At 44.0% G+C, this 12,523-nt stretch overlaps 1 protein-coding gene across 1 annotated transcript in view; it reads right to left on the minus strand.

Moving 5' to 3' along the window:
* Positions 1-385: 385 nt before the first annotated feature.
* Positions 386-12,523, minus strand: part of TGFBR1 (transforming growth factor beta receptor 1) — a 56,499-nt gene continuing 44,361 nt past the window's right edge. Inside the window, exons 7-8 of the mRNA XM_025198309.1 lie at positions 5,685-5,815; positions 386-2,455 (exon numbers count right to left, since the gene is read on the minus strand). Of these exons, the coding sequence (XP_025054094.1) occupies positions 2,330-2,455; positions 5,685-5,815 (257 nt within the window). The 3' untranslated portion in view covers positions 386-2,329. The remainder of the gene's footprint in view (positions 2,456-5,684; positions 5,816-12,523) is intronic.

Genomic DNA, 12,523 nt, shown 5'->3' on the forward strand with positions numbered 1-12,523 from the left:
ATCCCACAGGAACATGGGGAGTCCTCCCCGTACTCGGCGGCAAACCCAGAAGTGGACCGGAAGTAATTCTGGTCCACTTCTGGGGCTGCTGGGGCCCCCCCAGGTCAGCAATCTGCCATGGGGGGGATCCCGAGTGCCCCCCCACACCCAGAAGGCACCAGTCACTGAGGGGGGGGACATGGGGGGCCCCCGTGTGCTCCCCGGTGGACCCGGAAATGGACCAGAAGTCCCACCATGTTCCTGTGGGGCACTCCATGAGCCCCAGCATCGCAGCATTTACGAGCCACCTGCTACCTAGAGGTATGTAGAAAAAACATTTAAAGCTGTGTCTATGTCCAAATCACCAAACCTTTCCAAATCTCTGAAATCAATTTGGAGGGTTCCGATTTGATTCGGAGAGATTAAAGGGTCCTCCAATTCAATCTGGATTCAGAGATTCAGCCACTGAATTGGGCTGAATCTGCACTGAATCAAATCAGAGACCGAAGCTTTGCATAGCCCTACTTAACAGCACTATGGCTGAACAGCCTTTTACCAACTACACTATCTCCATGCAACTGAAGCTTCAGAAGAAATCTTAAATGGCTGTATGCATAAGGGTAAAATACAAGCAGAGTTAATGTTGCAGTGTCTGGCATCTGAGTAGTGGGGTTAATAAGATGTGTGCGTCTGAGAGAGACCAAAAGGTTATAAGCATTAAATGGCATAATTTCTAAGAACTTGGGAATGCATGCGTCTCGCCTGTGTTGTACATAAGAGTCCCAATGATTTTTTTTTTCGCGCAACAGTCAAATTGGTAGTAGGCAGACTAAACTATACCTACTATCCCGAAGCTTAACCTCCCCTGAAAAAGTTTTTAAGACCGCTAATTCCGCCTCGACTTCTGGTTTTTTATGCACCATAAAATGTTCATTGAGAAAGTGGGTCACAAAATTGTTATATTAAGTTCGTTAAAATTCTGTGATAGTCTGTAGAATTTAGGTAAATCTTGAGTAAAACTCTGCATATTTTTTCTGGGTTCTTATGACAACACAAACCTGCTTAACTATGCTCTTGTAGTTATCATGAGGGTTTTAGAACCTTCTGGTATTTGTATCCAAAGACTTGCAGCTTGTCATTTTCAGTCTGAGACATATACACAAAGTATATGAATGTATAATTTATAAGCAGCTTTTAACTTTCTAAAAATCAAGCCCAAACATTACATATAATTACAGATTCAGTTAACTCTTATTTGCAAATAATACTGATTCTGAGCAAAAAAAGGCTTTGCAGAACTGCACAAAAAGTAAGTTTTTCACAAGTGGCAAAGAACAACCCCCTTTTTCTTAAAAAGCCATTAGCCCTTCTGCTACTTCACATAGATAAAGGTACTACCTGCTTTTTAAGAATGCCACTTGGTTAAAACAATTCTTCTTAGATATAATTACAACTCACAGCATGTGACATTTATAGAACAGTATATGACAGTAAATAAACTAATTCCTTAAGTGGTTTAAGAATCAATTTTGTTAAAAGAAACATATTCGAAGAAGAATGTAACTATACTGAATAATGTGAATTATGTCTTTAGCCAAGCAACAAAGTAACTGAATTTTTGAACTCTTAATTTTGAAACCAAAAGTACCATAGACTGTTATGTTCCCATTGATTTGCATTAGAAAGACTCAAAAGTGGCACTTACTGGTAAAGTACAATCTATTTTGAAGGCAATGTAATGTTCTGAATAAGTGAAAGAGCAGTAATAGTATAGAAAAAAAAAGATTGCATAAATTATGTTCCCCACAACTAAAAGAGGTCATTTTTGTAAATCAAGGTACGTGTCCAATAGATGTAACCGTGGTAACTAGAAAGGTACACTGTAATAGTACATTCAAAATCTGAATCAAAGATGTCTTACAGTGGTTTAGAATACTCAATGTACCAAATCAGGAATAAATCATTGAAAACCCCCCGATGCACTGTATACAATTTAATGAACCAGTTGCACTATCTTAGAAACAATCTTCGTATTTCCAGCAGTTAACTAAAAGTTAAGACCAGCAATCAACTTTTAAAATCAAGGTTACATGTTAATAAAAATAAGAGGCTACACAATATTTTATAAGTGTCCTGGGAAGGAGGTGTTCATAGCGCACAGAAAGAACACAACATAATAGTTTACCATGTCCACAAGAACCCTGGGGCTAATAAATGACGTTCCTATGAAGTATCAAAAGGCATCAATAACCTTCTGTTCCCTCAGTGAGGTAGAACAATTAACCTTCTAAGCACGCCACCCAGGTGCAGATATGGATCTGTAGAGTGTTTTTCAGTAGCAAATCTAGGATTACATTTTTATGCCTTCCTGTTGACTGAGCTGTGATAATGTTTTCTTAATACGTAAAGCTGTTAGCCTGGCTGCTCCATTGGCATACCAACATTCCCGCATAATTTTTGCCATTACTCGTAAAGCCTGTAAGGAGAGAGAGAGAAAAGAAATCTATATTTTTCTCTCTCAATTACAAATCAGTGTTATAGCTTAACCTCTTAAGAATTCTAGTTTCTGAAATTCTTATAATTTATATATCATACTAGCACGAAAGTATATTCTGTTGGGAATTCCAGATTCTCATTTCACTGAAGAAAAAAAAAACAGGTTTCTGATGGTTATTCTTATTCTAGTACAGCTATTAGGCTCAGTTAAAATACAATTTTTTAAATAAAAAATAAGCTAAAGTTTGAAGATCTGAGAGAGACATGAATATGTACTTTTAGTTTTTGTACTTCCAGTTGAAAAAGACAGAGAGAGGAGAAGCATCCAGACACCACCTTGAATTAGATAAGATACTCCAGTGCAGTCTACCAAAAATGTGATTAACATCCTTCAGTTGTCAACACCTTTAATTATGAGAAGCCTATTTCATGTACAAGATGCTAGAAATTTAACTCAGGGGAAATGAATGATAATTAGCAATGTTTGCTATAACAATTTTGGAGACCTACTGCAGACTGTTTAAGAATAAAATAAGAACAAGTCATTCTGGAGATCACAGGTGAATTGAGTTAACCCTATAAAGAGATGACTATGTAAGTTCAATAAAAAACAGTATTAGAAATAATATATTAATAGTAGGTCTGATGAACAATTAAAAAAATAATCACAATTAACTGGAATTTTAATCTCACAGTTGTTTAACTGTGCTGAGTAGCAGCCTCTGCTGCTGCTTAGCGTGGGCGGGCGAGTCTGCAGCAGGTTGAGATTGCAGCTGCGCACCTGGTCCAGCTGGTCCACTCCGCTGTTCAAAACGATGTGTGCGATTAAAGCGATTAAAAAAATTAACAAATTGTGTTTTGCATTAATCGCGCAAGTTAACTGCAATTAACTGACAGCCCTAATTAATAGTCAATTAGCCAAGACCTATGACAACTAGAAAATAAAAACTGTACAGTTTGTCCCTGGAAGACAGGTTATCCATAACCTTCATTTCTAAATCTTGTATGTGGCCCCTTGATTCTGGGTTTCTTATATGAAATTAAAGTCAGAATGCTCTTGATCCATTCTAGTGATGGATGTTCTATAAAATACCCAAGACAGGAAAAGCTCACAGTTCTAATTCAGCAAATCAAAAGCACCTGGTTAACTTTATGGCACATGAGTTGTGCTACAGACTTCACTGGGAATTCTTACATATTTAAATGCTTTGTTGGACTGAGAATTAAGCCCTGAATTTAACACATCGTAGCAACAAAAACATGACACCAGTGACATACCAGTGAGAATTTAGGCTAGGGACAGAAATTACACATAAACCAGTGTAAGTGATTGGAAACTGGTTCAGATCTGTAACCCAACAAGTTCAGTGCACATAAACTACTTTCAAAATGGCCGAAACCAGTTTAAGATAAACCTGGATGGATTTAGAATCAGTCTTGACTGATTTAGGTTAGATTGGTTTGTGGAACTTCTGTCCCAGATCCCCTCCAAATTCAAGTTAAATTTGAGTTCCCCAGTTTCCCAGGATGCTTTGCACCTCCCCTCCAAACCCCACTTTGCAGGGAAGGCAAACTAAGCTTGGTTCAAGCTGTCTGCTCCAGTAAAGCAGGGAGGCAAGCTCTTGTGCCCCTGGCTTCTGGCCTGGGCCACTGCAGGCATGTGGCTGCATTTCCAGAATCAAAAGTGAATGTCTGTTCACTTGCTTAATGGTTCAATCTATGCAGCTTCACCTGTGAAGATGAACTGATTCAGCCTTAGGTTTTTTTTACTATTTGTACTTTGCCTTAAACTGCCATGGTAGCAGTGATGAATCTTACCATTACTAAACCACCAGAAACTGCCTCTGCCATCTGCTATTTTTCACAGTATATACAGCATATAATAACAATTCTGAAGATGTAAATAGTAAGGAGACTGGGTGAGCAGCAGTAAGTTTAATGCATTAAGATACTGGAGACTTAATGATTGGTTTTTGTACTTCCAGTTGAAAAAGAAAGAATGAAGAAAAGAATCCAGTCCTCTGCATTTTACTCACAGAATTTAAAGCTTCATTTGAAGTACTGTATTTATATTCAACCAACATTAACAAACCTCAGTGGAATTAAGCAAAAGAAAACTAAAGCCATTTTACTTCTGAATGACAGCCCACAACCCACACAGAGGTTTAATGAGCTTTAATATTTCGAGCATAACGAACTTCCTTAACTCTCCTCATGTAAAGAATTAGTTTTTTAGTCAAATTCACATAAAAGTATCCCTGCCTCATTTTCCATTTAGTTCAAAGACTTTATTTTGACCTCTGAAGTTTTCTAGACATTCATTTTAAAGAAAGCTTTGACTGATAACAGAAAATAACAATTAGTAAATAATCCACAATTAAACATTTTTGCAACTATTATAATCTCGGGACCTGTGGCAAACAAAATCTTGCCTTAAGTACTGAATTATTTAAAATTTCACTGAACACATTACATTTTGGATACATATTTCTCTCACATAATTTCTTCTTAAAAATGGCCTATAAAAGTATTATGCTAGAACTTTTTGCCAAAAGAGCTACTGCCAGCTGAGCCACATCAGTACTAGTCCTAGATTTAAGCAAGAGTCTGGTAGCTTTCTTTATTTCTGCCAGTATGTCACTGGTGTCATGTTTTTGTTGCTACAATGTGTAAGCATAGACAGAGTCAGCAAATGGAAAATGTGGATTTTCCATTACATGCATTTTCTCATACTTTTAAGGCTACAAGCCAGTAGAGATTTTCTTTGTTCCTTGGTATAATGTATTCCAGGCAACTGTCAGGAATTTATATGATTCTGGAACAACAGACTAGAAAACCTGCCTCTGGAACATCTGTTACTCAGTGAGTTCTGTTTGAATTATAAGTGATGACATATGTGTATCTGTTGATATTTCCCAGATAACTGTGTATTGTCATTTATACTCGCATATGAACTTCAGTTACTGTTGAAAGGAAGGATCTTAAAACGGTCTTGTGGAAAACTTAACTAGCCTTGCTAAACATGTTGAATCTCAGCATACAAATCTCATTAACAAAATAATACTGTGCAATCAAAAACACAGTGATCCAAGCTACTTATTCTCAAAACACATTTCATTGTATTCTGATTATGTTGAATGCAGACATCAAAATTAATCACAGCTTCAGTTTATACTTATTTTTGTTTTAGCACACTTAGTAATATTCACCTCACAGCTTTGCCATCTATTGGGAATATTGGGCCTCAGCTTCTGCTCACAAACAACTTTCCTCATTTCTTCAACAGAGGGATCTGATGGGACTAGGTCATAGTATGGTAACTGGTAATCTTCATGAATTCCTGTAAATGTTAAAGAATTATTAAATGCAAGAACAGATGAGTCTTTTTATTATTTTTTTCTGCTGAACACTTATCTTTCATATAGTATTTTTTTTTTTACCAGCAGACCTGAAAGTTTTTTATAAAACAAAGGTAGCATCACCATCCCATTTTACAGATTGAATTACTGTACTTACTCAAATACAAGACTAGTCCCCCATAATTAGATTCCATATACAGAAAATGTATAAATGTTGTAATTTTCCGGGTATAGAATCTAATTATTGGAGTTTTCCCTTGAATTCATCATGGTCCCACTGCTACAGCAAGGAAAATAAATCTGGGAGGGGTCAGATAGCCCTGTTTCCCTCTGCCTCCTCCCAAATTCTTCCACTTGCAGCCCCTTTCCCCTCCTTCCTTACTGTCAGACCTTGATCTCCTTAAGCCCATAGGCAAATTTGAAAACAGTGACCTGGAAGTAAACATATATGTAATCATTTGCACATAGGCAAGTTATTAGGGGTACCCATAGACTTAGTTATGGAATCCAGCATTGATGCAGTTTACCTTTTTTACAACTGCTGCATGTTTTAATGCAGGTACTCCATAAACATACTTTTAAGCAGCACTTTTGTACCTATTTATATATAACACAAACCATGCATAAAAATCCCAAGTCAAAAGGCTTCCAATTCACAATATAGTTCATTGGGCTGGGCCCCACCAGAGTAAACAGTGTTTCAAGCCAAGGTGACCCCACAAGACTCAGCACTCCAAATACCCACCCATAAAGGATCTATGTGCTAATTAGCCCCCCGCCCCCACCACCACTCGTGACTGGAACCAGGCATTCTTGTCACAAGTCCTGGAATCCTCCAAAAAATGTATATGCAGAGAAAGTGCAGAATAATAACCTGGTGTGGCTCCACCTCATGGAGGATGGGGCCACACTAAGGATACGCAACAGGTAGTGAGAGGGGCCAGAGGCATTCTGGATGAACTGTTTGGTGGTGTCTGACACATGTTTAAGGCTGAAGAAACAGGAATCATTGGAAAGGGAAAATAAATGTGTAGCTCAGCTGTGGGAGTGAAGAAGTTGAAATGTATTCAGAGTAGTGTCTCACCATGACTCTAAAAATACTTGATACCAAGAGAGATTGTACGATATAGAATCATAGAAAATTAGGGTTGGAAGGGACTCAGAAGGTCACCTAGTCCAACATATCCCCAACTAGATCATCCCAGTCAAAGCTTTGTCTAGCAGAGTCCTGAAAACCTCAAAGGATGGAGAATCCACCACCTCTCTGGGTAACCTGTTCCAGGGTTTTACTACCCTCCTAGTGAGAAAATTTCTGCTAGACTCTCTCCAATTTTTCCACATCCTTTCTGTAGTGCGGGGCCCAAAACTAAACACAGTACTCCACATGTGGCCTCACCACTGCTGAATAGAGGGGAATAATCACTTCCCTTGACCTACTGGCAACAAAGCTACCAATGCAGCCCAGTATGCCATTAGCCTTCTTGGCAACAAGGGCACACTGATGGCTCATATTCAGCTTACTGTCCACTGTAACCCTCTGGTCCATTTCTGCAGAGCTGTTGCCTAGCCAGTCAGCCCCCAGCCTGTACTGGTGCATTGGATTCTGTCCTAAGTGCAGGACTTTGCACTTGTCCTTGTTGAACCTCATGAGATTCTTTTTGGACCAATCCTCCAATTTGTCCAAGACACTCTGAATCCTAGCCCTACCCTCCAGCATATTACCTCGTCACATCAGTAGATAAGTACGGCTAACCACATTCTTTCCTGCATTAGTAGGTGCATCATGAGCAGGTCTAGGGCGGTGATATTTGCCCTCTATGCGGCATTGGTGAGGCCGCAGCTGACGTACTGCATCCAGTTTTGGGTGCCACACTTCAAGAGGGATGTAGATAACCTGGAAAGGGTTCAGAGGAGGGCTACTCATATGGTTGAGGGCCTGTGGGTGAGATCCTATGAAGACTGGTGTAGTGCACGAAGACTGGAAGAAGGCCAACGTGGTGCCTATCTTCAAGAAAGGGAGGAAAGTGGATCCGGCAAACTATAGGCCCATCAGCCCGAATTCTATCCCGGGGAAGATCTTAGAAAAGTTTATTAAAAAGAGGCCATCCTTAATGGACTGGCCGACGCCACCATCCTGAGGGATAGCCAGCATGGGTTGGTTGCGGGTAGGTCTTGCTTAACCAATCTCATTTCCTTCTATGACCAGGTTACCCATCACCTGGACAAGGGAGAAGAGATTGATATCATATATCTTGACTTCAAAAAAGCCTTCGATCTGGTATCCCATGATCACCTCTTGGCGAAACTGGCCAATTGTGGCTTTGGGTCCACCATGATCCGCTGGCTGGGAAATTGGCTCCATGGTCGGATCCAGAGGGTAGTAATTGATGGAAGTCAATCATCATGGTGCCCTGTGACCAGTGGGGTCCCCCAAGGCTCTGTCCTTGGGCCCATATTGTTCAACATCTTCATTAATGATGTGGACATTGGAGTCAAGCGGACTGGCCAAGTTCGCCAATGACACCAAACTTTGGGGCAAAGCATCCACACCAGAAGACAGGGGGGCGATCCAGGCTAACCTGGACAGGCTTAGCAAATGGGTGGACAAGAACCTGATGGTTTTTAACACTGAAAAATGCAAGGTTCTCCACCTTGGGAGAAAAAACCTGCAGCATCGTTATAGACTCAGCAGTGCTACACTAGCTAGCACTACGGAAGAACGACTTTGGGGTCATCATTGACCACAAGATGAACATGAGCCTGCAATGTGATGCTGCAGCTAGTAAAGCGACCAAACGCTGGCTTGCATCCATAGATGCTTCTTAAGCAAATCCCAGGAGGTCATTCTCCCCTTGTACTCGGCCTTGGTGAGGCCGCAGCTGGAGTACTGCATCCAGTTTTGGGCTCCACAATTCAAAAGAGATGTGGAGAAGCTTGAGAGTCCACAGAAGAGCCACGCGCATGAACAGAGGTCAGGAAAACAGACCTTACGATGACAGCCTGAGAGCTATGGGGCTCTTTAGCCTGGAAAAGCGCAGGCTCGGGGTGATCTAATGGCCACCTATAAGTTTATTGAGGTGACCACCAGTATCTGGGGGAACGATTGTTGGCCAATGGCTCTACAATCACATCAACCAATTTCCTTAGTACCCACAGGTACATCCCATCTGGCCCCATGGACTTGTACTCGCTCAGCTTTTTAAAACAGTCCCTAACCTGTTCTTTCACCACTGAAGGCTGCTCACCTCCAGAAACTGTGCCGTCTCGTGCAGCAGCATGGGAGCTGACCTTGCCCATGAAGACTGAGGCAAACAAGGCACTAAATACTTAAATATCTCATCCAGATGGGCTGCACTAACCTATTCTTATGTCAGATTTCCATCAGCATCTTGGCCTTTTTGGCTAAGATCAAACGTAGCAGATGCAGACCCAGAGATCCCCACACCTGCTGGATTGCCAACCAGGGCCTGCAGATGGCCCTCCAAGCAAGATAGATTGGCCCAGATATGATAAACAATGGTGGACCCCAACGGAACCCAGGTCTACCATGGTACCCCAAAAGATAGCGGTGGACCCCCCAGACAGGAATGACCCCTGAAAGAAGGATCTCTGGACCCCAGCAATGAGGGAGCCCCATATAATGAGACCCTCTCAGACAGCAAAGAACCTCGGACTGTAGAGGACCTCAGATGGAGGACCCCCGCCTCAGATGTCAGGGGACCCTGGAAGACGAGGGACTGCCCTGGGTGACCCTCAGACAATGAGGTACCTCCCAGACATCAGAGGACCGCCCCTCAGATAACAAGGGACCCCCTCCCCCTGCCCCAGACAACCCATTCCAGATGACAAGGGACAGACCTCTCCTGGACAATGGAGGACGTACCCTGGACATCAGAGGACCCCACCAGGATGAGGGACCTTCTCTCTCTACTCCCCTAGAAACGCTATGGATCCCAGCCATGCCTGACCCCCCCTGCTGGAAGCAAAGGTAATGGAGCAGAACCAGACTCTGGTCTAATTCATCTCCCCTTCCCTTTCCTACAAAAGGTAGTCTACCTCCTCTACTATCGATCTAGAAAGTACAAGACTTAAAATGATCTCCAGAAGCACCTGAGGTACATCCACCAGGTACCTGGCTTTCTTCTGCATCCTCTGAGAGAGACGCTTCGATGTGTTGAAGCAACTGAAAAAGAATTAGAAGACATGCCAGGGCTGGCGAGTAGCATAAAGGCCCACGGCCATAAGGCCCACCACCCAACCCACTCCAGTAACCCGTAATGGTCATGGTGAGACAACCCATGAAGCTAGCAACACAATCAGCAACCACAGACCAGATGACAAGGGATCCCCCTGCAGTGAGGCCTGCCCCAACGCAGGACCCCACCCCAACCAGACATGACTCCAAGCTCACAGCAGCCCAGATCAAGAAGTCCCAGTCACCTGAAGCCACCAGCCAACCTCTCTAGGATGCCCCCAAACCACAGAGAGAGTCCAACCCTTGCAGAGGCTGCCCACACCCTGTCAAGCCACCTGAATGGAAGAGCTCTCCAAGGCCACTACCTTTGAGGCACTGGAAGCCTCAGTGACCCAGCTCACTGAAGAGCTGTTAGCAGCTGCTTGACCCTGGCAACCCCAGGGAAGCAGCGGCCTGGCAGCCAGACCAGCATCACACCAGCACTGCCCAAGATGATGTCCTCAGTGCCAGTGCTGTGACCTGGAGGCAACTTCCAGGATCCAGAAGCTGTACCAGGTCAACCACCCCAAGGCAATGTGGGAGATCCTGAAGAGATCCTCAGCATTCTGCCAGACCCCCTGGGAGACCCTGTTCACCTATTTCAATGGTGTATTCATTCAACGGTATCTTCAACCTCCAGACAGAAACCGTTGTCCCATGCCCTGCATCCATTGGACCCCTGACTCCCATTGGCTCTGCAGAGGGATTCGAGGCAGACTTTACCTCCAAGGAAGTGGAGGGCCATGTGAGCAAGACCAGGGAGACTGCACCTGGCAAAGATGGCATTAGGTACAGCCTATTGAAGAAGAGAGACCCAGGTTACCTCATCCCAATGCTGCTCTTCAACTAGTGCAGCGAGTTCAGCTGCATGCCCAGCTTCTGGAAGAAGGGAATGGCGGCATTCATACACAAGTGGGTGAGCTGAACGACCTAAGCAACTGGAGGCACATGGCCCTGTGCTCCATAATGTATAAGCTCTGTGCCAGCTGCTTTGTGGCCCAGATCACCAACTGGGCAGTGAGCAAGGCCATCAGCCTGAGCCAGAAGGCCTTCCTGTCAAACAAGGGCTGCTATGAACACAACTTCACACTCCAGATTATGCTGGATGACACCTCAGGAGGGCCAGAAAGCAGTGTGCAGTGGTGTGGCTGGACATCTCCAAAGCCTTTGGCTTCATGCCCCACTGACTCATCTTTGACACACTCCGGAAGCTCAGGATGCTGGATGACACCATTGATTTTGTGCAGGAGCTCTACAAACAGCTGCACCACCAACATCTGGTCACTGGAGGGCGAGAAGCACGACATCCCCATCCAGTCTGGAGTGAAACAGCATTGCCCACTCAGCACCATTGTGTTCAACCTGGTAATGGAACCATTTCTCTAAGCAGTGGCAGGAGGCCCCAGCAGACTCAACCTCTACAGGTATAAGCTGAGCATCTTGGCCTATGCAGATGACCTGTTTCTCCTTGACAGTGATACCAAGCAGCTGCAGAGAGTGTTGGACATCAGCTCCAAGGCATCCAAGTGGATGGGTTTCTGCTTCAGTACTGCCAAGTCAACTTCAGGAAGAAAAGCGCCATCCTGGACTCCATTGTCACCATCCAGGGCAAGCAGATGAGGTACCTGAGAGATGGAGAGAGCTATGTCCACCTGGGGATGCCCATCAGACAGTGGGTGAAGCCAGAGGAGACCATTTGTGGGATCATGCAGGATGCCCGCAAACTGGACTTGTCCCTGCTGGCCCCCTGACAGAAGACAGATGTGGCGAATACTTTCCTTATCCCCTGCATTTTCCTCATCCCCTGCATTGTATTAATCCTAAGGGGCTCAGTGGTTCCCAAAGTGCCCCTGAAGAAGTTGGATGCCAAGATCTGAAAGCTGCTAAAGAAGTGGCTGCACCTCCTACTGTGGGCCAGCAATGAGATCCTGCGTGACCCCTACCGGCAGGGAAGCACCAACATGCCCACACGGGTGACCTGGGACACTGTAGTGGTCACCCAAGCCTTCTGCCTCCTGTCCTGCCCAGATGAGATGGTGAGCAGCATAGCCACCAGCACCCTGAAGACCAACCACAAAAGGATCATGAGGCAGCCCGCTGTACATGACTTGGCCACCTTCCCGAGCAGCTCATTAGAAGAAGAGTTTGGCTGAGACAGCAGGAAATTCACTTTGCTGTGGAGCTGAGCCCATAACACCACATGCCACCTCAGGAATCACAATGGCTGCAACTGGACTTGGACCAAGGAGCAGCAGCAGCAGCTGGGAGTCTTGCTGCACCTAGCCCCCCAACACTAGCTTTGTCACTGTGACCCTGCATATGAGGACCTTCTTGGAGAGGTTCCTAAAGGATGCTATCTGAGTAAAGTAAGCCAGCGACCTGAGGGCAAAACCTGGCCAGGGCAAGGTCTTCGAGTTCACTTCAAAACAGGATGCAAACAACTGCTTCATGTTCA

This window comes from Alligator sinensis, unplaced genomic scaffold (assembly GCF_000455745.1).
Source record: "Alligator sinensis unplaced genomic scaffold, ASM45574v1 scaffold428_1, whole genome shotgun sequence".
Lineage (NCBI taxonomy): Eukaryota > Metazoa > Chordata > Crocodylia > Alligatoridae > Alligator > Alligator sinensis.